Raw genomic sequence first — 27,134 nt, forward strand, 5'->3', positions numbered from 1 at the left:
CATATTTACCACGATGTTAAAATAGCCTATGATTCACTGAGAGGGATTCGGCGCAGCGGCGTAGAAGATGAGGAAGAAGAAGTGTGCTTTCCCCCCAGCAGTCCCCTTCCTTCCGCAATACTCACGGTGTCCACAACGACCCGCAAGACGCACACCCGTCCAAATTTGTTTTATTGCAGCCTCCTTCTCTCTTTTCTCTTCCTCTCTCTCTCTGTTGGCGTTTCTCAGTGTCTCCTCTTCTCCCCCCTCTCTCTCTCTCTCTTTTCCCCTCTCTCTCCCCCTCTCTCCACTGCTATAGGGGGGGCTTGTATTTTTTTGAAAGGACAGTTGAATTTTCGACGTCAGACACACACACTGGAGCAGCACCACGTCTAAACGCTCTGTTCCTGACGAATACATATCTATTCTGCAACCTCTGCATTAATTATTTAATGAATCACGTGACGTGTTGGTCGGGGCGGGGGTGACGGGGGGTATCCGTGCGCCTGTCTGTTCGTGGGACCCATCCGGACCAGTGCCGGCGTGCACAAGTGCTGTGTGATGCAGGACTCTGACTTATAAACGAACTAAAAACAGCACGAACACAACTGTTCACTTTCCAGCCTGTTCAGTGGCAGGCAATGGGTGGTGTGTGTGTGTGTGTGTGTGTGTGTGTGTGTGTGTGTGTGTGTGTGTGTGTGTGTGTGTGTGTGTGTGTGTGTGTGTGTGTGTGTGTGTGTATGCTATAAACTGTGAGGTAAAGCAGGGCCTGTGACAGACGCACAGAGAGAGCGATAAAAGATGATTGTCACCGACTATGTTCGTTTTAAAAAATGACTGCACGCCTCAGACTCTTTCTTCGTTATTCCTCACTGTCATCTCTGCCTCGCGCAGCCGTTAGTCGGCAGAACAAGGGGATTCCTTAAATTGCCCTGTCTTATATTTCAATGTATCCAGCAATTGTAAATATTCGATGATGGCGGAGCAAAGCACGAACATATGTTATCTGACTGTTGGGCATCACAGCAGAGTTTCTATGTCGTATCATGTTAGCGCATCCCGGAGCTGGACTAAATACTCAACAGCCACAAAGACTAAAGCTTGTGCGTTTAAACAAACTGCCAAACTGTTTAATAATTGGAAATGAATGAAAAATAATTATAAATGTTTTGTATCAAAATGTGAGAGTGGGGCAGCTAGAAATAAAATCCCTAAAATGTATCCCTAAAACAGACGATCAATCTTAATTTAATATTTTATTTGGACTAAATAGTCCAAACACGCACATTATTTTATTCCATTAACAAGTTTGGAGTGGCTACCGCACGCGCTGTAGTTTATTTAGAAGAAGGAGACATGTAGAGGGAGAGTAACGGACAGGTAGCACGCGGAACCGAGCCGAGAAGAGAGCTGTTACAAAGAGAGAGGGAGACAAAGGGAGAGGGTGACACGGGGAGAAAGAAAGGACACTAAGGAGGAAGAAGGAGAGAGTGAGGGAGGGACAGGCGAAGAAACATCGGAGAGACAAACCCCCTGTCGCGAGGCCGCGCAGGGCAGCAACAATAGAACGTTTGGCGCTCTGTCTCCCGGTTCCAGAGCTCGAGCCGCCTCTAGCAGAACAATGGAGCTCCAGACTCTTAAAAAGTGTTCAGGCTGGGATGCTAAATAGGCTAACCTCGCTGTTGAGTAGCTAACAAGAAACACTTCAAGGTCAAACAATGGGCTGCAGCCTCCAGACAGCAGAGAGCATCTCTGAATCACGCGCTGCCTCTCCATCCTGCAGGTACACACTGGTGAAAATACACAAGACAACTGGAAGGCCAGAGAAGAAGTGACACATGAAACATGTTTATTATTAAAATGCAATTCACCAGAACTATTGAGATCAGAGCAAAAACTAAACTGGCCAGTTTTCCAAAACATATAATCTAAAACATGACAAAGGCGTACACATAATCAATAAAACAGAAACACATGTCGTTCTAATTCTCAGGGAAACATTTGAGTTGTCATTTATTTATGACTCCTTTTTGATGTACTAAAAACGCACATATAGTCCTTTAAACTTGTATTGCGAGCACCGCGGCAATTCCCTCAGATTTTACCCACAACAAGATTGAAATCAAACATTTGCGGTGGTGATGATGGCGTCTGTAATGACGGCCATAAATTATAGCAATCACAGTGTGAAACAACAGCTAAGATAAGTAGCAGCAGAGACCTGGGCCGGCCTGACAACAGCAATACGAATCGGCACTGTAATGTTGGCACAGCCGCATTCAAACACACACACACACACACACACACACACACACACACACACACACACACACACACACACACACACACACACACAGACACACGCACACACATTTCAACAGTCTAAACATCCGAAATATGACGGGTGGGGGTTGTACAGTAAACCAGAAGGAGATACTTTCAACTACAGTGCTGTGAGGCTGAAGCTTAACAATGTAGTGCCTGTAGACCACCTCCATATGTGAGTACAGAGACACAGGCAAGTCTTTGTGAGGTGATGGACTTGGATATATATATATATATATATATATATATATATATATATATATATATATATATATATATATATATATATATTAAATAGCTTGAATTTTAGTAGTTTAATATTAGAAATGATTAAAAACAGGCTATCTCTAAACTACTAATAATTTATGTAGCGTATTTACAGAAAAGTATGCAATTTTGCATAGAATGTAGGACATTAAACTATGACATACAGGTTATTAAAACAGTTATTTCAACACTTATTAGTTAGACAGAATAATTGTAAAAGGCAATAATTGATGTGATGTTGGAGTTCTTTGAGATCTTGGGGGTCTCTTGGTCTGTGATGGATTAAGACAGGTAGATTCTTCCTCCTCGTTAATGATTAACTGGGCTTTGAATAAAAAGAGAGAAACTGAAAATGTCTCTTTGTTAAGATGTAGAATGGCCCTAAAATTAAAATGTCCAAGACGTGATTAAGTGGTTGCATATAAGATCACAAGAGATACCTACGTATTGTTAGCATTATTACTTTTAGTTTTATTCTTGAGATTATTATTATTATTATTATTATTATTATTATTATTATTATTATTATTATTATTATTATTATTATTATTATTATTATTATTATTATTATTATTATTATTATTATTATTATTATTATTATTATGTATAGACTGATCTAGATAGACATCCCCAACATCTCGCCTTTTACTGCGGCTCGTAAATCTGTCTCGAAACGGCAGCACGCGCACAACCGTTTTTTGAAATATATTCTCCTGCACGAGACGACAGGTCTTCCCCCCCCCCCCCCCCCGGTCTGGGATTGCACCAGAGACGATCCCCGGCCGGTCTCCCGAGCCGTGTGGATCTCTGCCTTCTTCATGCTCTGTCTTTTAGAAATGTTGATCACACATCGGTAACCACTAGCAACGGAGTCATTTACAACACCGTTTAATACTGTTTGTTGTTATTATGAAGCCCACAGGATCCATAATTAATATTGCGAAACCCGTCTGTCTGTCCTTTGAGCAGGACATGCGGACTGCTGGACTGTCAGACAGACAGGATCACTTCACACAGGGAGAGAGCCTGCTGAGTTCGTTATAGATCAATTACACTTCATATGTTTTGCATTTTTACAATCACACTTGTTATGTTAGTCGTTGAGTTGAGTTGAGTGATTTCCGGCGCCAGTTTACAACCAACAGCACAACACAATTTAGCCGCATGCTTTTGGGAGGTTGTCTTTATTCTGGAATGGAAATGCACTCCTACATTACTGGAGGGATAAACTGTAGAGTTAATTGACACGTGGTCTTTAACGCTGGTCATAAACACTGTGCTACAGATATCTATAAAGAATGATGAATATATGACAAGATGGGCACAACTCAAGTAGCAATATATATAAGTGTAGTGGTTTTGGCATTTCTCTCTCCTCCTCATGTGAAGGTTTTTAATCTATGGTTTAACATTAATTGAAATGGGGAATAAAAAGAAAAGTCACGGTCAACATGAATAGTTTGGTCTTGAGTGGAATAATCTGGACAAAGATGAGAGACTACATTTGCCAAATCCAAATCTTCCCAAGAATTAACATGTGCTGTCCACATAATGTACATATATATATATATATATATATATATATATATATATATATATATACAGCAGTCGACGTGTCTTTGTCATTATGATAGTGATAAGTAAAAGGTAGAGGTACTTTAATATCAATACGCTCGTACAGGCCTAATGCTCCACCATTAGTCATACAGGCCACAGAAGCCTATTTATCAGTCACATATAAGGGATATAAGCGCCGCTGTAACACAATGGTAGAGTCATCACACTGTAGGCCTGCTTGTCTCATTCACCTAATGCAGCATCACACACACTGACGCTGCCAAACTGCACAATCACTTTACATAAGCGAACTAAATCAAGAGCATTATGTGACTCCTAAATCAATAATAATCTAGGTATTATTTAATCAGTGCAATGTTTTAATGTACAAATCCTTTAGGTTGCCAGGTTGTAACCCAACTTCAGATTTGATGTAAAACAAAAACAAACAAACAATAATGATAATATGTTGTGATTGTTTTGGCTTTAACCTGCTGTTACAACTGTTAGAAAGTCATTCATGGTGTTGGCTCAGATGCTGTGGAGTCAGAGGTCTTTTTACCTCCTACCTATTGCTCATACAAGTATCAGCAGTGCTGACAAAGGATAACGGGATACACACAAACAGACCTACAGTTTCCTAATCCTTTGTTAGGATACTGATGTGTTTATATTTATTCCCGTTAGAAATAAGTTAATCATTTATAATACCTATTGACTGACATTACACTCCACAGCCACAGCAATATGTTACAACAGCCTGACCTATAAAAACAAATTGTGTATGCGCGTGTTGAAACTTGGCAACCATTATTTGGTTCTCTCTTTTTAATACTTAATACATGTCTACTTTTAAATGGCTCGCACTCTCTCTCTGGCACACACACACACACACACACACACACACACACACACACACACACACACACACACACACACACACACACACACACACACACACACACAGGCGGTGCAGTAGTAAAAGCCTGGCAGCCATATATCTCTCGTGACGACCTCCTCCTGCAGCCCGCGCGCCTGCACCGTGACCTCCCTTCTCCTCGCGCTCTCTAGAATAATAAATTTCTCGTGCAAAGCGGCTACAACAAGCGCAAGGAGAGAGAAAACGCGCGGGCGATTTGTCTGGCAATTAGTAAACCACCGCGAGACTCCCCAGGCCAGAGAGAGAGAGACAAGTTGATGTTTGGTTGTGTGCGTGTGTGTGTGTGTGTGTGTGTGTGTGTGTGTGTGTGTGTGTGTGTGTGTGTACCAGCCTATGATGATTATGAGAACACTTGCACGCTCACATGCGCACACAGTGGAGACATTTGGGGACTGAACGCGTGCAGCTTCCTGTGTAAAGCTTCTGTTGAAACAGACATCAGCTACATCAGCTGGCCCTAACCCTTCACACATCTCAATGACAGCAGACTGCAAATCTGGGAGCAGCCTCTCTGTAAACTACAGGTCTGAGTAAGAGCCGGCTCACTTTACTTCACAGATATTTAACTGCTAATCCAACTGAGATTGCGTAACCAAATTTCCTTTTGCATGGAGAGAAGCATCAGGACAAGTGAAAAAAAAGCTGCATGAAAACCACAGGTATCAACATACAGGGGCAGAAACAGATGCAGAATCACACAAAGTAAAGACGAGCAGCAGGACTTTTAATTTAACAAGTGTGTTTTTAATTAACCTGCATGAGATCAAAGCACACATGAAATGTACTTCATTCAAGCTGTAATGCTGAGAAACAACAAACTAATCCACAGTATTGTAAAAATCAATGAGCAGAGCGATAGCTTTAATACTGCGAAGGTTAACATATCATGTCCCTGCATATGCCACATATGTATCACATTATGTCAGCTGAATGCAACAATCCAAAAAATGCACTGTGCATAAAGTCTGACACACATATTGAACTCATCTTCTGCCACGTCGTTGTCCTACTAGTGTTTTGCTTTGAAACTTGCACCATCTAATTCTCTTTTTACTGAGGCATTGCAACATATTACAAAGCGTGTACTGCAATTAACAGAAATGTGTAACTAGTCTTCAAACGCAGATGACATAAGAGTATAAATCAGTCTCCACCACCCACACCCTCACACCGTACAGAATGACAGAGTGCTTCCAGCTGCTGCTAAGCTGGAAGTTTAAAGTTGTCATGTGTGTATTATGCCATGTTGTGTGCATACTGGCTCTCCTCTATCTGTTACTGCTCAATACATGCAGAAAGAATTGCATGCCAGATTTAACCAACTACCAGAAAGAAACACAAGGTATATTAATACAAGGGCAGAAAATACACATTAGACTTATTAAGACTAGTCCTTCCAAACTTAAGCAGAACTCCCATTTAGTTTGCTTCCCATGCTCTCCATCTACTCGAGACTATAGTATGAAGATAAGTATAAAACATAGAAACAATCAATACATTTCAGCTTGAATTAAATGAAAGAAAAGCAAACATACATATATTAAAAACATACTCAGCCTTCAGCCTAATGTATGGAGTTCTGCCACTCATCATATTTATAGCACACATTCACCAGCTGAGACTGATGCAGTGTTTTTAAAGAATACTCTGGCACGTGGCGTCTTCAACACACGCGTAGAACAACTGTGAGAGCACAGGGTCAGATGTTCTCACGATGCTAGATGGTTAGTGTGGCACTACAACTGTAATATGTCAAATATAGGGATTGCAGTTCAGGAGGATGGTTAGGTAAAGAAGCAGTCACAGGTCTGATCCCACTGATGAGACATACTACAGTGAAGCACATCCTGCTTGCTTCACTTCAACATCTGACAATTAAATATATATTTTATATTATTCAGTCTTTGTCTTTGGATGCTGACTGAAATAACAACAAAGTTGTATGGATCCAGTGAGTTGATGGGTTGGTGGGTCTGGCAAGGTGCTAAAGATTGCATAGGACATATATTATATGTTGCATCTCATGAGACCTGGTGAAATGTGAACTGGAAACTGAAGGGACATACCCACACAGTATGGGAACCATTGGCAATGAAGGCATGCTAAAACCAAACTGACCAACAGCATTTTCCCCATATGCCATTGTCCCTTTGATTAATCAGGACTCCCCAACACACACAGCCTCCCCCCAGCTGCAGGTCAGATTACCAGGCTGGAAAATGAGCAGCAGCCAGCAGCACAATGCCAGTAAATACTGCTCGCTGCAGCTCACTGAATTGCCCCAAATCAGTTTTACTGTGAAAATATCAGCATTCTGTTCCATGTTATCCTATTTATTAGCTACTATGAATCAGTTTGTCAAAATGGGTGCCATGTCCTGAATTTGACCAAACAAAGCATACAATTCTCCCCTGAATACAGCCTGCAAACATGGCTGGAACAAGCTCAGCAGCTTTTCAGCAAGGCAATCAGGAGGGGCAGGCTCTGTTTACATCAAGGTCCCAGCCTGTCCAAATACGGTGCAGCATCAGCCTGTTTCAGCCTGTCCAGCAGGCCTGGCTGACCCCTTCATACCAAATCATACAGTTACACTGTCTCACAACAGCTTGCATCACACAGCTCAAGCTTTAGATGGAGACAGAAGAACTCTCAGACAGCTGCCTTAACGCAAAGTGTACAACACAGTATATTTGTTTTAGGGGCAAGAAGTAATAATAATACTAATAGTATTATGTTAAGCACTGAATAATCTGTTCAAAATGGCTCTTATGATTGTGAATTTCAGCCAGTTTCTTCAACACAACTTTTAACTGATAGTCGTCAGTGGCCTGCTGCTAACCTCAGCCCAAAGTTTACTTCTCTGTCTGTCTGTCTGTCTGTCTGTATGTCTCTGTCTGCCAGTCTGTCCGACTGTCTGTCTGTCTGTCCGACTGTCTGTCTGTCTGTCTGTCTGTCCGACTGTCTGTCTGTCTGTCCGACTGTCTGTCTGTCTGTCTGTCCGACTGTCTGTCTGTCTGTCTCTATCTGGGTGTGGGAGCGGAGATAGGGCCGCCGTGCCCACGGGGTACAGTGCCCTGAACTCGGCCTGTTATGACTAAGTGGCCCGGGGCCTCCGGAGGTCTGGGAATGTCCAAGGGAGTGGAGGGACCAACAGCCTCGCGAGGTCAAGGGGGAGCTGGAGTGGTGTGTGTGTGTGTGTGTGTGTGTGTGTGTGTGTGTGTGTGTGTGTGTGTGTGTGTGCGCGCACAGGGGGGTAACCACGGGTCAGCCTCTGGCTTCAGAGCCAGTGGACCTCATCGGTCAGAAACACGTGTCCCCTGGTTGAACTCTCTGTGGCCATTCCGCTGCCCTGCATGACCATCGATTTCTTCTTTCCTCTCTCTCTCTCTCTCTCTCTCTCTCTCTCTCTCTCTCTCTCTCTCTCTCTCTCTCTCTCTCACTCTCTCTCTCTCTGCATTTCCTTCGATACCCGCCGCTTATTTTCTTTCTCTCATTTGTTTCTCTTACTTCTCCGCACCTCGCACCACGACATGGCCTGTATCCCCATGAGGCCAGAGCCCCTCCACCAGAACCGCTGTCCTTTTATTTTTAATCCCGGGCAGATTGATTTCTGAAGGGGTCAAAGAGGAGTGAGTGCGCTTCCTGGGGCCACTACTGCTCGGCTCAGCAGATACCGGAGGGCTGAGCGCGCACGGCGACCTGCGATCGTTCGCAGTTCATTTGGAAAGCCTCGCAGATCGTTTGTTTTCGAGGTAAATTGTTTTGAAGCGCAACCGAGAGAGTATCCATTAACCAGCGCTCACGTCTGTTCTTTTAATTTTTCTTATTCACCCCACCTGCCCCTCCCCCTGAATCCCTCTTTCCAATTGAGCGCTGTATTATTATTCATACTGCAGTCTCCATAGTCTGTTAGCACCTGGCCGACAAAACCACACACACAAGCTCGCAACTGTATTTCATTAAAAGCTATAGGCCATAGCAACATCTTAAACCAGAGAAAAAGACAAAATGCACAATAAGCTCCTGTTGACCCTGGAATTATTCATTATTGTGTCATACATTAGTAGAGCATTTTCGGAATTGTTCTGGAGTTATATAAACAAGTATAGGCCACTTTGTTAAGTGTGTTGTCCAATTGCGCCATATAAACCCTTCATATTAAAATATACCTGCAGCTAAATCTAACATCATCATAACGACCCACCCAAATCCTGTGCGTAAAAGACGCCCAATATCACAATTTACACAAAAACGACAGATTCTCAAGATGTGGCAGGCCTCATGAGAGACAAACATACGCAGAAATGACACCACCGCAGCAAAAGGGGGACGCGCACAGTTGCGCAAACTGAGGAGAAAACAGCACAACACAAGGCTGTCATTTGTAGCTGTATACGCTACATGCAAACACACGCACACACACACACACACACACACACACACACACACACACACACACACACACACACACACACACACACACACACATACAAACACACACCTTCCAACACAAACACGCAACTCCAAAAGTCCCTGCGCTAAAATCAAAGCACCCACGGCCATAAATGCCCCCTTCGCCTGACCTCGCCAAATGCGCAGGGGGCAATAAAACCATAGAAACGCCACCGACCCATCAGACACCAAGGAGCAAGAGAGCCAAAGACAGAAAAAAGGAGACAGAATGAGGTTCCCAGGCCTCTTACCTTGGATGCCTCCACTTTCAGAGACCTCTGGGCCATCTTCTTCTGCACCGGGAGGGCTCTCTCACTGCTTTGTTGGAGTTTCTCTGGAGGGATTTTCTTCTTTCCAATGAGGAAGAAAAAGTTTTTTCTTATGGTAGGATACTTGTGGGGTGTAAAAAAAATAGCTTGGTGATGGGTCGGAAGGGGAGGTGTGTGTATGACTGTTTATGTGTGTGCGTGTGAAGGAGGCGGGGGGGGGGGGGGGGGGGGGGGGGTGTCTTCCAAGACGTCTTCTTTTTCTTCTTCTGTCTGTTTCTCTGTTCCTTGCCCTCTCTCTCTCTCTCCTGGCAGAAGGGGTCTTGTGTGTGGCTGCCGGATGACAATAGAGAAGAAGAAGGAGAAGAAGTGTTTAAAGAAGAACACGTGATTAATGATTTGTTCTTGTATAATTCTCACATTTTTCTTGAGGTGCCGTCCCTTCTGTCCTGTCCAGAAAATAATGGCGGTGAACTTTTTGAGAAAGGGTGGGGGTGGGCATCCTCACACGAAATGTGCTCCCATTCACAGAAGCAACAGAAGGCCCCGGCTGATAAAGGAGGCTAAAAGAGAATAAGGATTCCTTGGTGGATTTTATTGTGCACGGTGTCACCCCGCACGCAAATTCATTTATTTCCACTCGGACTGCAAACGCTCAGGGGCTTTAAGGGTTATTGTAGAGGCACATATGTGTGTGAGTGCTGTGGAGGGGGTTGTTTGTACGCTCCAATATAGGACTATTGGGACAAATATGATCTTGTGTGTGTGGAGGAGAGGGTATTTATATTTATGCCTTACAGCGTTCACCATATGAGAATAAAAATATATACATATGGCTCGTTCCCAGCAACTGGACATTAATGCACACTTTGTAAAAGTATTACACTGGATTGGATGTGCCTAGTTACTTTGAAGCAGAGTGGTTAATAGCAAAAATATTATTTATAATAATAAAACAGAGACTATGCAATAATGGAAATGTGAAATGTATGAAAATGGAGGTTCACAAGTCTACACGTGAATCACCAATGTAGGCCAAGGATTTACCATTTTGGCGCAGTGTGTGTGTGTGTGTGTGTGTGTGTGTGTGTGTGTGTGTGTGTGTGTGTGTGTGTGTGTGTGTGTGTGTGTGTGTGTGTGTACAGTTTGATAGGAGGCACGTTTTGCACTGGAGCAGCCTTTCATAAACAGGAAGAAAACAGATAAATGGGCAGACGGAGTCTCTGTGGCAAGAGGCCCAGAGAGAAATCAACCAACAAGTAATAGGGAATCTTCTCTGGGCCGAGGAATACGAGCGGACCAATTTGGGGGGGCACACTTTTTTTGTTTAAAGTTCATCGAGAGGAATGCTATTTTCTCGTTCTCCCCCCGCTTGCTCTATATTTTTCGATACCTGCTCTAGGAAAAGAAAATGAAAATTAATACGGGAGCCGCACCTTACAAAAGAAGCCATTCGTCATGTTGATTATCTATTTGGTTGTCAGGGTTTGAGCTATGGCGCCGGCCCGCTCCCTTTTTGTAATATATAAAAAATAAAACACACATGTGCGCACAGCACCGGTCCAGAAAACACCGGTAGGGGAAAGACTGTTGTGCAAAAATTACACTCATTAAAGCATTAAAAGACTATGAAGCGTGAGGGTTTTTTCTCTCTCTTCAGAATAGGAAGAGAAGGGAAGAGTGTGTGTTGGAGAGGGAGGGGGGGGGGGGGCTCATACTCTGTGTCGGCCGGTGCAAGCGCGTCTGAGCAGCCGTTAAATTAACGGGAGAACGGGAGTGAAACGGAGGGACGGTTTGTGATTTAAAACGAGATTACAGGACGTAATGTACCAAGATCACTCATGGCCGGGACAGATTAATCATCGCGGGCTGCTGATTCCTCCAGACAGGTCTCTGTGCGTTTGTAGGCAAAAGCAACAGTGAAATTAAATGAAATTATTTATTGTGTGTGCATGTGGGCGCGTGTGTATATATGCTTTAAATACATCCTTCACGGTAAATGTCCATGAGAGAGAGGAGGGAATGCGTATTGCTCTTTCAGACCTGCTAAAGGAAGAAATGGAAATGTTTCCAATACCAAAAAAAAGTCTTGATTATGAATTTATGTACTAGCGTAGATAACTTTAAACCTCTTGACTATGACAATATTTAATGGTATCCTAGGAATTTAAGAAGAAATTAAAGAAAGCATAATTTTGAGAGAGGAAATAAAAGAGAGGAGGATAGAGAAATTATATTTTTAGCCATTTATTTAAATTTCTATGAACTATTTACAAATAATAGGAAGGTAGACACTGAGGAGGCAGAAGCAGAGAAAGGAGCAACTTACATATCGGAGGAGGTAACACATGTTCAACAATACCATCATTGTTATTATCATCATTATCATCATTAATAACGACAGAAACGGATCTTTGGAATGTAAATAAAATAACATTAATAAAAAAAAACACTTGCAGAATAAAATATCTAAAACGTGGCACAAGGTGACCGAACAGAGAGGGAAGGAGAAGAAAAGAAGGGAAAGGAAGTGTGCGCGCATTTAATGTGCGGAGAAAGGAAGGACAAAGAGAAAGAAACAGAAAAATAAAGCAACACCATTCAGACATGCAATAAAAGGCTCCTTATTTTCTGAGTGCCCCTGGCTATAACAATCGCTTATAATTAAATTACATTTTTTAATTTCCACGTACAAGAAATGAATAGCGCTGTTTGTATTGCAGGTAATAATAATTATTATAATAAAAATTTCCAAAAATATAAAAGCTCGAAAAGCTGTCACTTCATTGAACGAGCAAGACAAAATAAGATGACCAAAAAAATAAAAAAACATATAAGTACAACTGAGGTAATAGGTAGTACATTGTATAGTGCTGCGTTTATAATGTGTTCTATTTGTACCAGGATTTTGGTTTGGACATTAGTGTCCTTTGTTTAGGAAGCTTTAGAAACCCTGTTTGGTACGTAGTGGAAATGCATTAATTTAACTTTATTTGAATTGCATCACCCTGTCAGTCTGTTTCCCTGTATACAACATCACAACATGAACAATCAACGGACCACATAAACGCTGCTTGTCGTCCTCAGCAATAACAGCATAAAGTATCGTTTTACAATCAACACTGAATTGAAAGATACCTATAATTAAAATTTAAAAAGCTATTTTTTGTCATTAAACAAAACAGAAATACCAACAGTTATAATTATAACAGCAAGACAGAAACTGTCTTCTGTCATATTGGATCATACCGGAGGTTACATTTGATGTTCGAGTACTATAAGGACGGGCAGAGGGGTGTGTGTGTGTGTGTGTGTGTGTGTGTGTGTGTGTGTGTGTGTGTGTGTGTGTGTGTGTGTGTAAGAATACTTCTCTTGACGAAACGAGAGTTCCATTTTATTACACGTGCGTGTGTGAGTAGGTGGGAGGGTGAGGAGTAGTGGTTCGGGGAGGGGAGGGGTGCAGAGGGGGGTAATGGGCAGAGCCGCGGTTCACCCCTTTGCTTTGTACCCGCAGAGTAAACATGACAAATGGGGCCCGAGTTTGGCATGATTAAAGATGAAAACGAGGATCCATCTTCACCAAAAAATATTCTCGGGTGGAAAAAAAGAAAGCACACGCACATTATCCTGAGCCTACCGTGTGATGCTCTGTCGCAGAGAGGAAGAGAGAGGGGAGTATAAAAAGACAGACATATAAAACGCAGGGAGCACAAGGCAGACAGAGACTGAGGGGATAAAATAAAAGAAGCGGCCGCATCATGTTCTCAGTTCGTTCAGTTTCCTTCACCTACTTTTGTTCATTTCATTTTGTATGAATGGGAAATCTTCCCCTCCACCCCTCCCACATCATAACGTCATATTATTGTGTGTAACATCAGGCGGCAATAACATCTCTCCCTCCCTCCAGAGCAAAGGCGTTATTCCGGTCAAAAGTGCAGGCTCCGTGGTTACAAGCGTGGCTGCCGCTTCGGCGTTCAGTTTGGGAACAGGGAGGGCAACAATCAGACAATGAGCCAAAGGACCCAAAGGCTACAGGGGCCCGGTGCAGTTCTAGGATCCGGTTAGAGCCTGGGAGTTTGTGTTGGTGTTTGTCCCGGAGCGGACTTTGGTGTTGGGCAGTTTGTGGTCCTTCTTCCATTTCATCCTCCGGTTCTGGAACCAAATCTTGATCTGTCGCTCTGACAGGCAGAGCGTGTGCGCGATCTCCACCCTGCGCCTGCGCGTCAGGTACCGGTTGAAGTGGAACTCCTTCTCGAGCTCCAGAACCTGCTGGCGCGTGTAGGCCGTCCGAGAGCGCTTTAGCTCACCCCCTGTGTAGTTTGCACTCACTGTGGGACAACAATAAATGACCATTCAATTATTAACCTCTCAAGAAAAACAAAAACACAATACCATCACATCCAATATATAGCAGGATTATTATTATTATTATTATTATTATTATTATTATTATTATTATTATTATTATTATTATTATTATTATTATTATTAATAATAATAATAATAATAATAATAATAATAAAATAGTAAATACGCTCAGGTGTTACTATCAAAATATTGGCTTGCACTAAAAATACAATTGTGTTGTAGCTATTGGCTCATTAAACAGGAAGCAATACATTAGTCAAGTGGTAACTTGCAAAACTGAAAACAGCACATCAAGCTACATGGAGTAACAACAATGAGCATGGCAGAGAAATATAGCCATGGCCACCGCTGCTGGACCGACTGGTAGAATACAACATGTCTGTAACCTTGGCAGCTTTAATGTTAGCAATACTCTTTTACCCTACGACAAATATTTTGTATGTGCTTTCAAATGCAGCTGTTACAGCTTATTTTACACTACAGTTAGTTGACTTTGCATTTCAAGTGAACACATTGTCAGGTGTCATTTTAGGCCCTGCGGCGGTGTAAATCCTCCCAGCACAGCCAGCCTGACGCTGGTGTCCAAATGTTGTGATTTGAGAGAGAATCGGGGCCACGGCCGCACTTCATAACGCTTTAAAAATCGTGCTGTTCGAACACGTTCAGCATCTAAATACATAAAAACAGCTCGCAGCAGCAGCCTTTTCTTTCATTGAGCGTATGCAAGGAAGGGGTGGCAGCATTGTTTGCTTCGTATGATGTGGTTTAGAATCAGTGGCACTGAATCGCCGACTGGGTGATGATTCTACGAATACCAACACCAGCAATCCAACTCGGTGCAGTCTAAGACATGACAGCTAAAATAACTGTGCAAAGGTGAACATGCAAGAAAGAGTTTTCTTACCGAGTAAACAGCCTGGTGGAGTGAATGCATTACGGTGACTTTATAAACGCGGCGTTTTGTCGCCCTGCGATCGCTCCGATTATCCCAGTACGCAACTAGGCAGCAGGTCTATTAGAACATTACACAGAAGCCATAATAGACTGGAGCTATTCGGTTTTACATTAGTGTTTTACGACCGGCTCCATAAACATGAATATTTCAGCTGCCATAAAACTTTCCCTCCCCTGGAACAACGAGTGGGGAAGGAAGGCTCGACAGAGTAAAGTACACCGTTTATACAACCCGGCCACTTAAAATCAAATTACCAAAGCATAAAAGCTAACTTATGGGCTCGGTCTGAGTTGTCATAAGGCGAGGAATTAGAGCAGACGAGCCTGAGATCGGACTTCAAAAGGCACCTCAGCGGAGAGGTGTAATAAAAATTTATGGAGGGTGTAATTATATTGGCCCTGCAAACAGACGATCGTAAATCTTGACCCAAGGGCTGCTCTTCTACTTCTAACAGAAAACGGTGAGAGGAAGCCGTAGATTCTGATGGTGGACACCTAGCTGACTGCATGTCAGGCACAAAGGCGCAGCGAGAGAGAGAGGGGAGAGAGAGGGAGAAGTTTGCATGCAGCACTTACCGATGTTTACATGGACTTTCTTCATCCACGGGTAGACGACGGGGTCCTTCCGAGTGCTCGATGGGGACGAAGTGCTTTGGCTGTGGGGCGTTTGGCCGCAAGAGGCAGGCGGAGGCGGGCTGGGTGTCACCGAGTCGCTGCGGTGGCTCAGCTCCGGGACGGGGGTGGTCTGCAATCTGGCCGGGGGGAGGACGTGACCCCGAGGGGACATCACCACCGAGGCGGGATGCCCTGGAGGCTGACAATGCGTGTACGGCGGCTCGGCTCGGGGGTGGTGGTTCTGCTGTTGATGGTGGTGGTAGAGAGAGTCCGGCTGGAAGGCAGCAGGCTCCTGCCTCCGGGAGCTGTAATAGTCCGGAGAGTGGCTGGGCAGATAGTCGCTCTGTGAGTATTCCTCGCACGGGGGGAACTTCGGGTCCACATAGTTGGAGTTGATCAAATAGGAGCTCATGGCCATTAATGTCAGTCTTTTTGTGGAATTGCACCTACTCGGAAAATATATAACTAAAATTTATATCTCATCCCTTTACTCTTCGGTTATTCCTGTTCCGTTGAACCCTCCTACTTTTCTGTCAAGTGAACAAAGTTAAGAAGCCACGTGACGGCAGTCGACCAATGGCGCACCTCCAGGACGAACCCCGGATAAGGAAATGGGATTAAGTATATACACGGCCCCCACACGCGCATCATCATATGGCCTCAGTTTGTGGGCATTCACCGTTTTACAATACTTTCCCCTCTCCCTCCCCGGGCCCCATGCTCTATATATCTCATGCCACATGTCGGCACGCATGCCGTCCTAAACAGGCAGAGAATCACAACAATAACAACGCGTGTCTGACAATAAAATACATTCCGCTCGAGCTAAAGCCGCACTGAGAAACGCGCGCGCAAGGGCACACACGAGCAACAGAGTACAGTAAATATGACAAGTCCTCCCCTATGCAAACGAACCCCTTCCCCCTATTACGCATATGGCTGGAACTTCAAAAAGAAAAAAGAAGCAGCAGAAAGAAAGTGCTCGGGGGGATTTAAAGTGGCGCCTGCACCACCCTCTGTGTATATATTTGGGTGTGTGTAGGGACATGCTTGCCAAAACTTTCTCTTTTTTTCCTTTCTTCTTAAATCGCTAATACCGGGGAGTGGGAGAGTGGCCTGGCCGGCTGCTGCGCCGCCACCCAGCAGCCGGCCAGTGTCAGAGATAAATCTGGCTTGTTTAGGATCGATAGAAAATTCATCAACTAATTCAGGTTACACGGCCTTCTAAATCACCAGCAGACTTTTGCATTAGGAACGATGATCCAGCACCGGCTCCCTCGTTTTTAAACCAGTGTTACTAACTTGCACACACTCCAAATGTAACTCCCCTTACATAGTAATTCAGCCTCAGCCAGTGTCGCCTTTTTCCATGCTTGACTAATCAGGATGCATTGCACTCCACTTTCCGGTATTAACATCACGGGCATAGCAAGTCCATATTCCCCATTCAGACTGTGCGCCTGACTTTGCCCTTTACTGAACCAACCATGACAGGCTCACTGCCACTGACTTTCAAAGCTTTGTTTCCCCATTTCAAACATTATCACATTACCATGTAACACACAGTCTAAGTCTCCACTACTGTCTCTGTGTACTGCTGCACAAAACACAATAAAACAAAGACTTAAACCTGCATTACTCACAGAAACAACACACTGCATTATTAAAGAACAATAATCCTTCTGTTTTCCCAGCGTTCTCACTTAACACATTTTACAGTAAACTTCCTACAGTCCAGTAGATCTGCGTACAGCTATGTCTGCATGCACCCAGCACAGAAACATGACACCAAAACATAAAATGTGCTACAAATCCCGGGAAATGGATGTTTTTCAAATCAAAAGGAGGTTGTACACTTTCAGTAGTGTTATCAGTGGGTTTAAACACACACACAAACACACACACTCACAAACAGGCAAGATGATGGAGATATCCAAGATCCAAGTCCTTTGTTTCGAGAAAATTGACCGTCTCTAAATCGAAATCTTACACACACACACACACACACACACACACACACACACACACACACACACACACACACACACACACACACACACACACACACACACACACACACACACCCAACCCCCAATACGCCTTCCTAGATGAACAGTAATGTCGACCGCATCATTTTTCAACAGGACAAATAATAAATAAAAAAGAGTCCAATTCAACCTGGAATTGGCCTTTAAAACGGCAAGACGGTTTGATGATCGAAAAAAATAAAATGTACAAAACTCTGATTGAGTTTTCACTCACTCTGGAGGAGAACAGAGACACAATAAGGTCGCTTCAAAATCAACATCAAATAATTACCAATAAAGTCCTTGAAATAAATACATTGGTGTATGTCTATGCTGATAGGAAATACAAATTTGTGGATGAGACATTTTATTAATATTTACAGTTCCACTTTTACGAATTCAAATCCATAATAATACCATGATAATAGCAGCTAAAGTCCTCTCCTTCCAGTGTTGGATCCATCGCTGCCGTCGTGTATAAATCCACTATATACTCCCCTAGAAGCGAATTTGTGATTGTTTTAATGATTTTTACACAAATCCGGATCTACAGGGTAGATATAGAAGACAGCGGCTCTCTGGAGGCACACAGTTACACCGTCGATAGACTTTTATTGCTTTCATAAACTCCCTGTCATAGCCATACAGGAATATTTCCATCCATCTGTACTGTTTGTGACCCCTGACCTCCTCACTGCTGGTGGGGATCTGGGAAATGAAGTTATAATGCTGGGACACTTCCTACAAGTCAAGGGCGACGATGAAGTATCTAGCTCGCAAATAAAACAAGGAGATAAAAAATAAACATGTTCGCAGTTTTTCTTGTGGACAGTGAAATAAGTGTGACGGAGAGAAGGGGGGGCAGGTGGGCTCGAAGCGGCATTATAGTCTCCGTTTGAATCATTTGTTCCATATGCAGCTTTAAATGGGAAACGGCTAATTAAATCTTCACAATAAAAATAAAGCCATATTCTCCTTATTTAAGTATTATGTGCATTGAAATATTAAATACTAATTGATGTTTTCAAGTTGTTTTAATGAGGAATGAGAGTAAACATGCATATAGTAATATTAATCCCAGGAAATAGTATTTATTATAGGCTAATGAAATATTATTATGTAGCTTTTATCAATTTTGAGTTATTTCACTGTCAAAATGAGTTTAGGCCTCTGTCAATGACAACAATTTTTGCATCTCCTTTTTTATCAATTTAAAAATGTCCTTGGCCAATTTAGTTTCTCACTTCATTTAAAACGAAAGTTTTATTCAAAATCTAAAATATTCCGAGAGCTTTCCATCCACGTGAATAACCACATAACATTTAATTAGATGTGCAGTTGTAATTATCCAAAGGAAAAAGAAAAGAAAATGAAATAAACTTGGCAGCATCACGGACCGTTCTAACAGAATGACCGCAATGTAATGAAAAAAAGACAAATCGCTTGGCACGAGAAGCACTGTCCTATCAAAGATGGTTCTGAAGGATTCGACTGAAGAATGGATGGAACAATGAATAAATTAATAAATGCCCCTTCACTATGGTAAATGAATTGCAGACTGTCTCAAAACTGATTCAACTGAATTAAAAAGGAATTTGACCCCCATCCCACACACACACACACATATCTATATCTATATATCTCCCTATCTATCTATCTATCTATCTATCTATCTATCTATCTATCTATCTATCTATCTATCTATCTATCTATCTATCTATCTATCTATCTATCTATCTATCTATCTATCTATATATATATATATATATATATATATATATATATATATATATATATATATATATATATATAAATAAACTAAATCATGATTAAAACAAAAGGTGGATTTAAATGTATTAGCCTTGAAGGTAGTTCACATATTAAATTGTATTTGAATGGATCATTAAAGAGCAAATATATACCAAACTAAAACAATGTATAAAGAGAATAAGCAGCTCCTGGTGTATTTTGAAGCTCTTCGTGCTTCCACGTATAACCGAGTTGTCCAGCTATATTTTCCATGTAATTCCTGCGCTGCTCCCACATTGATTTTGTGACACTGGAACTCCCTCCTTGCTGTAGGCAATATTGCTGTTCTCTGTTTCCTCAAACAGTTGCTAATACATCACAAGACTAGACAACAAAAGCCCAGAGCACAGAGACTCTACAGCCCGGGGGGAGAGGCCCCGCCAGCCGGCTTCTAATCTGCCTCTGCATCGAATCTGTTTCTATTCAGCACCGGGTTTTTTTTCTAGTGTGTAGCTCCAATACAACCCAGAGTAGTCTTTATATTAGTCTGCGCAGGTGTGGGCGTATTTCTTTCACCTTGACCTCCCGCTTTGCCGCGGGGCATCTCAGGTATCGATCAAGGTGTGTTGAGTCTGACTGCGGCACTTCCCTCCCCTCTGTCAAGGTTGTCAACAGCACGCATTCAGATGAAGGGGCCCCATCGTTTCCGGCTGCAGGTGGAGGTCAATGTGCCAACCAGAGATTCACACATATCCTCCACACATAGAGATATTTACTCTTTAGATGCGATTCATTAACACACACATGTATATGATCTACACAGTGTAATGTGACATCAACAAAATAAGACAGCAATATGTGATGTGACTAAATGCAGCCGCTCGCTTTTCCCTTGAATACAATTACCAGTTTGTTAGAAAGAATTAAAAAACATAAAGCTAGAACAAGCAGATCAATTGTTCTGTTCATTTAAATATTAAATAACCTAACCTGTCAAAGAGTTAAGGGCCAAGCTGAAAAACCTGACTTTCCGGTTTTCAAACCACGCACACACACGCACACAATAAGTGAATAGAGCGTTTCTCTCTGCTGTAACATTTAGATGTAATATCTGAACATGTTTCAGTGCAGACAGAGAGAGTCTGAGCGATAGAGGGAGGATGACATACAGAGAGTGGAAAAGGTCAGCGGATCTGGATTTAAACATGTGCCTTTTATTGCGGGTCAATTCCGATTACAGCTCAAGCACCAACAAGCTCAAACGGTGCTTTCCCGGAGGTTGAGAGGTTTTTGGAGGGAGGGGGGGGGGGGATAAAACGCAATAAAATATTCAAGGAGTGGAAGAGAGCCGTGGTGAATAAATAACTTTAAAATCCCTTCACAATTTACGACCTTTCTAACAAGTTTGTCCCATCAGAGGCCCACAAAGAAGTTGATGTTGTCAAAGCTGCAGAAATACTGCAGACATGTCGCTCTCTGACGTCACTACTACCATCCTTTTCTGGGATTAAACTTTCGTCTAAAAGAGATTCATTTTAACGAGCGTTCAAGTAAGATTTCTATCGTTCGTACAGCCAGGGCTCTTTTCATAAAAGGGATACATTGTGAGATTTAAACATAAAGACTAAAAGGCTCTTGCAGGCAATCCGTAACGCGAGGAATAAACATTTGTCAGCGGCATGAAAATAAAATCCTAAAATAGCTTTTTGTGTTGATCTGTTTTTAAGCCTTAACATAGCTGCATTAACTACAACGATTTTTCTTTTTCTCAATGGCGGTCCTTAACTGGCAGCCTCAATGACCAAATTAAAACGAACATATCCAAGGGTTAAACAGTGTCTTTATCTGCAGCGACCCTCCTGTCAATGTTCTGAAATATGACCGAGGTGGAAAAGCTGTAGGGACAACGACGAATAAGAGAAATGTGGTTTTGCTCCTTTGTATAGTTTGAAAAATACATCGAGGTCCATTCCGTGGTTTTTGTCATGCAAAGTATCGGGCAGAGAGAAAGAAGTGCTGCAGAGGCCTGTCCCTCCGTATGGCAAGTATTAATATAAAGGTGTTGTATGATTTATCTATTGTGTCTGACTATAAGACTAAATGAATGTGACGATGCAGCAAGTGAACCAGCAACATGCAGCGTGTCAGGTAAAACTGGAGAATATATCAAACTGGGAGAGAATACAGACTAACTCTTCACGATGACCACATACTTTCTGCTGCACTTTATCTGTGTTCAGTACAATCTCATTAAAGTCTGCTCGGCCGCTCGCATCTCTTCTTTTTACAGTCAAATCTGAAGAGACACACTGAAACTCTACCTCCCACCAAACAGTTATTTTCCTGCACTGCAGGCTAAACGGGTGAGTGGAGAATATAACACAGAACTATATTAAAAATGGCTGAGCGTCCCCATATTCATTGTTGGTGCTAAATAGAAAAACATCTTCTAAAACTCACCTAAAAATGATCTAGTAGAATATTTGAACTGGCTGAACACAGATCGGGTGTGAACAGCTTTAGCATCATTTGAATTGATGGAGGAGTACAAACCATGAAAAGAAACACATGCCAGTTTATAATAAAAGAAACATCACATTGGCAATCAGCAGAGGAAAATAAACAGCTGAAATCACTGCTGCTCTCTGCAGCCTCATGTTGGCAACATGCTTGATACATCATGTGCTTGAAGATCTGTAGAAAACCACACATCTGGTTGAAAACTGATAAAACCGCAGCAATCCTCAAACTGAGAAACCGTTGTAAAACATCTCAGTCCATTCTAGTCACTGCATCATTACCATCACATGTCTTTGTGACTATTAACGGATTTGTATTACATTTAAAACTATTGGGGGAGAAAGTTGTCCATGACCTTTAACCTTCCGCTGGCCACGACCTCGCCTTCACCCTCGGTAGCCACATTGGTGATAAGGTGTGTGTGTGTGTGTGTGTGTGGGGGGGGGGGGGGTTCCTGCGGCAGCTCCTGCAACACGTGGTCTTCCTCTTCCTCCCAAAAGCAAAGCACCTGCCACGCACACACTTTAGGCTACTAGCAAGAAAGCGAACACACAGACAGCGATGCAGATGAGGCAGCTTCCTCTTCTACAAGCCCCATTTCTGGGTTTCGTGTACTCACTCCTCTGTAGCCAGCGGGTCCGCCTCTCCTTTCTGGCGTCGTCGTCACATCTAGTTCAACCATTTTTCCTGTTGATATCATTATTACATGTTCCTTTTATTTCTCTTCTTCTGCTTCTTTACATTTCCAACACATTGGCAGCTGTGCTCCTCTCCATGCCTCAGTTCCTCGACTCTCCCTTCTTCCGACGCCACAGGTTTTCTTTTTTACCTCTTCGGGATTCTTCTTGGTATCTTTAAAGAAAAGGCACTCTCATTACTGCGGACAGCCCTGCTCACTGCCCGCACGTACACGCTCAGGGACGCACGCACTCCGGTCTCCGGTAAAGTGTAAACACGACTGTATACGAACTGCATCGCTCGGAATCCGTTTAAATAACACAATTACACTGTACAATTAGAAACAATTTAACGGGGATAATCCAGCAGAAACAAAGGCAACACGTCACCGTCACGTTGCTACACCAGCGCGTAAGAACCCGACCAAATCGGCGTAAAATGATAAAGGAAAACCCCCCTCACCGGTGGCCGTTCCGAGTGTTTCCCGGTGTTACAGCGAGCAGTTTGGGGCTGAGGGAGACCGAGCAGGGCTGCTGTAGAGACTGTGGACTCTTTAAGGCATTAAGTGTTGTGTGTGTGTGTGTGTGCATGGACTCAAGTTTTCAAATTAATCTGCCAGTTTGGCACACTCTTTGTTTAACGGACGAGGCGTGTCACTCCGCGTCCCCGGTACACATTTTAATATTGGTGAGACGCGCTGACCTCCCGTTCAACCCGAGCACAACCAAGCCCCCCGCCTCTCCCCGCCCTCTGTCTCTCTCCCTTTCTCTCTCCTTTACTCATCCCCCTCCTTTTTCCACACCCTTTCTTTAAGCCATTTCCACTTCTCTCTCACTCCCTTCTCTCCTTCATTCCCTCCTTCTGTCATTTAGTTCTTTACCCGTCCCTCTCTCTCCCTCTCCGTCATACTACATTGAGTTGGAGTCATTACTTTGAAGAAAAATGGTCAGTAGATGTGAAAGGAGGGGGGGGGGGGGTCTTTTTCTTTCTCTCTCTCACACACACAGATTTTTCTTTTCTTCCAGGATCATTTCTCCTTTTCCTTTTGTTGTTCAAATATAAATGACACCACCGTGCACGCTGACATGTGAACCCGCAGCATCACTTCAGTCTTACACATGAATATTTGGTAGAAACTAATGTGTTGTGTTGCAGCTCAGTTCATAAATATAAACCCTCTGTGGAGTGCTTAACCGGCTTTGAGTCGCGTGGAGATCAGGTATCAGGTGGATTGATATTGATGTTATTCGACGCCGATGGATGTGTATCCAGTTAGCTGCCGCGTGTGTCCACATGAATCCCTACTCATCTCACTACTATGAGTACTACTATTACTTTCCTTACATTTCCACATCTTACCACTACCCACTGATGTATAATTCTTTATATGTTCCAATTCGTTTTACATGATGAACTGATGAATACGGGTGAATAATATTTTAAAGGTTTTATCGAGATATAAATATAGTTTACTAAGAAAGTGATATTCATGTGTGGCATTTTGGAAAATGTGGTTATTCGGAAATTAAATCAACCTGGGGATTGTGATCACAAAACATCTGACAATCAACAAAACACATTTCATCTGAACATGTGGTCGGTTTTTAAACAACGTAAGGTTGAGTAGCAATAATAATTATAATAATTTCTCATGGAAAATTACTTTTTACATTTTACGATTCACTTACAGTTTAATAGCAACATGCTATCTGAGTCTACTGCTACTCAACTTTAAGAGGAAAGAAAGAAAAAGACGAGTGCAGGCGGACGGAGGGGTGGACAGCAGAAGGAAAATGCTCTGAGGCTCATTATTCTCAGATAGAAAAGTAAACAGGGCCAGACATTAATCTTGCAGTGGATGGAAAATCACATAAGGAGAGTAATATTTTTTTGATGGTGCGCGAGATAAGAGTCTATTTTTGACAGGGTTGTGCTGTCAAAGGCTGAGAAGAGGAAGAGCTCTGCTTTACTCTGCTCTACTCCAAAAGAGATATATAAATAGCTGCTATCTCCAAGCATAACACCACACACACACACACACACACACACACACACACACACACACACACACACACACACACACACACACACACACACACACACACACACACATATAAAAGGGTATTTTACAACATTGTATTTTCATTGGACATTGTGGTGTAAGGCCACAGGATGTGTCAATAAATTAATTTGATAGAGGCAGGTTAGAACACACGTGTGTAAGAATGGTTTCTGCTAATAAACTAAAAGTAGGTTGGAGTGGAAAACAGTTAGGTTGTCTGTACAGTCTGTAAATTCCCCGGAGATAAAGGTGCAATTTGTGATATTGGGCTATATAAATAAACCTTGATTTGATTTCATTGTGTCTACTCTTGTCTATTAATTATTATTATTATTATTATTATCATTATTATTATTATTATTATTATTATTATTATTATTATTATTATTATTATCTGGATCATGCCTGGTTTAAGTGGCTTGTGGTAAAGTTTAATTTAATAATGAAGATCATTGGCTATCCGTTTCCTCCAGCTCAGCTCGTTGCCCATTTTAAAAAACTATCACACTGTATAGTCATGGAAACATGAAGTGACTCCATATGAAACACAAATGTAAGCGGGTGTGAACCAAATGTGTAGCCAAACACCTGCACCCCCCAGCCATCCACCAACCTCCATGTCACCGAATACCTTCCGCCCTCTCCCCACCACCTTCAACCCCTCCATTTTTCCTGTCTTTCTTCTCCCTTCATCTCTCTCTGTACATTGCAGCGGCGGGAGGAGCTTTGCTTTTGTTACCGGGGAAGGGAAGGGAAGGTCAGGCCTTCACCTCTCCTTTGCCTCCTGCTATCATTTCTCTCATCTGTACCCTCTCCCTACCTCTGCTCCTCTTACTCCCTCCCTCCCTTTTTTTGCCTTTGACATACAGCAATTGGTCTGGAGTCGAGTGAGTGAGGAGAGGCAAGGGCGGAACTCACGCACGACGGTGAACTTTTGACCTTTCAACTCGGTGAACCTTCTGCTGTAGGCTGACTATCAGCTTGGACATCCAGCCAGGCTGCTCTCTTCCCCGGCTTGCCTCGGGCATAAGACGGAAGGACATACGAAACAGAAACTCGGTACTAGCTTGGGAATTAGCCAACATTGTGCTTCAGACTGAGCCCGTTGCTGCTTAGCTAGATTAGAGTTTAGCTCGTCCTCTCACTAACAACAGCGACGAGTAAAAGACATAAAGACATAGAGCCTAAAGGAGGCAGACATTAATCGCCTCCTTAAGATGGCATTTGTTATCTTTCTGTCTGTACCTTACACCGAAAGACATACTTGTGCGTCTCCGAACACTCACCATTAATCAACCGCAAAAGACGGCGACAGTTCTGACAGTTGTGTATTTTAATAGCGAGGAGGAGACGGGGGGTGGTTGCAGGTTATCGTCAGTTAGGATTCAAAAGGACGCGGGCGCGTGCTGGGAGGAGGGTGGGAACAGAGTGGGGCTCGCGGGGCTCTCGAGCTGCTTCTCTATCCTGGTCTAAAGCGGGCTCTGGTGGCGGCGCGAGAGAACTGCATTCTCTGGGAACATATAATCCTATGGCTCGCATTGAAACCATGGCATGGAGAGTAAATTAAACTGGAATACGGTTTAAATTCATTACGACACATATAGTTGTTATTATTATTATTATTATTATTATTATTATTATTATTATTATTATTATTATTATTATTATTATTATTATTATTATTATTATTATTATTATTATTGTTAGTAGTAGTAGTAGTGTCTTTCTCCATCCTACTTTAAGTAGTAGTAGGGCATTGATAGGCTATGCATTGTTGTTTCAATATAAAAGTAGAAAATGTACATATTAATAATACCTTTTACGATTTGTTTCAGTCTCAAACCAAAATCCAGATATAGTGTATATGTTAGAGTGTTACTCAAACGTAGGCCTACATTAAACACGTCATAACCTGAATAATACACACAATGCCCACCCGTGACTTGTAACTTCAGACATTTGCATGGTTATCGGCTTGTCATCGCCAAAGCAAACACAAGATATTCTCAAAGTGGCACTGATAGAGGTTGTGATTGACTGAAAATACCTTTTAAACAAAAAACAATCCAGTCAAGTTTTCATTTCGACCTTCATTTTTTTTGTTTATACAGACGTGTGTTGCCCCTTTTAACTAACATATGTGGTATATAGGCTATATTTTTCGTTTGCCACAGATTATATTTTGACATGTTGTATTATAAATAATCGTGTGCTTAGAACCATGTTTTTTTGTGGTATGCTTCCTTTGAACAGTCGGGTAGCCGCTGTGTTATTTACCCGACCAGCCTGGTTAAAATTGTGGAAGTTGTTAGTTTGTAAGTAAACATCCCTCACTTTTGACCCGGAAATGGGGAACACTGTCAGATAAATAGAAG

General features: G+C 42.5%; 2 protein-coding genes across 2 annotated transcripts in view; both read right to left on the reverse strand.

The window, feature by feature from the left end:
* hoxb3a (homeobox B3a) overlaps positions 1–9,890 on the reverse strand; it is a 43,758-nt gene extending 33,868 nt beyond the window's left edge. The window contains exon 1 of the mRNA XM_029437151.1: positions 9,772–9,890. The gene's annotated coding sequence lies outside the window, so the exon portion shown is untranslated. The remainder of the gene's footprint in view (positions 1–9,771) is intronic.
* A 2,127-nt stretch (positions 9,891–12,017) lies between these two features.
* Positions 12,018–17,707, reverse strand: hoxb4a (homeobox B4a). Its single transcript, XM_029437159.1, has 2 exons — positions 15,685–17,707; positions 12,018–14,114 (listed from the first exon to the last, which is right to left on the reverse strand). The coding sequence occupies exons 1-2, from the start codon at positions 16,139–16,141 to the stop codon at positions 13,837–13,839; spliced, it is 735 nt and encodes a 244-aa protein (XP_029293019.1). The 5' UTR covers positions 16,142–17,707; the 3' UTR covers positions 12,018–13,836.
* Positions 17,708–27,134: the final 9,427 nt, after the last annotated feature.

This window comes from Cottoperca gobio, chromosome 8 (genome assembly GCF_900634415.1).
Source record: "Cottoperca gobio chromosome 8, fCotGob3.1, whole genome shotgun sequence".
Classification (NCBI taxonomy): Eukaryota; Metazoa; Chordata; class Actinopteri; order Perciformes; family Bovichtidae; genus Cottoperca; species Cottoperca gobio.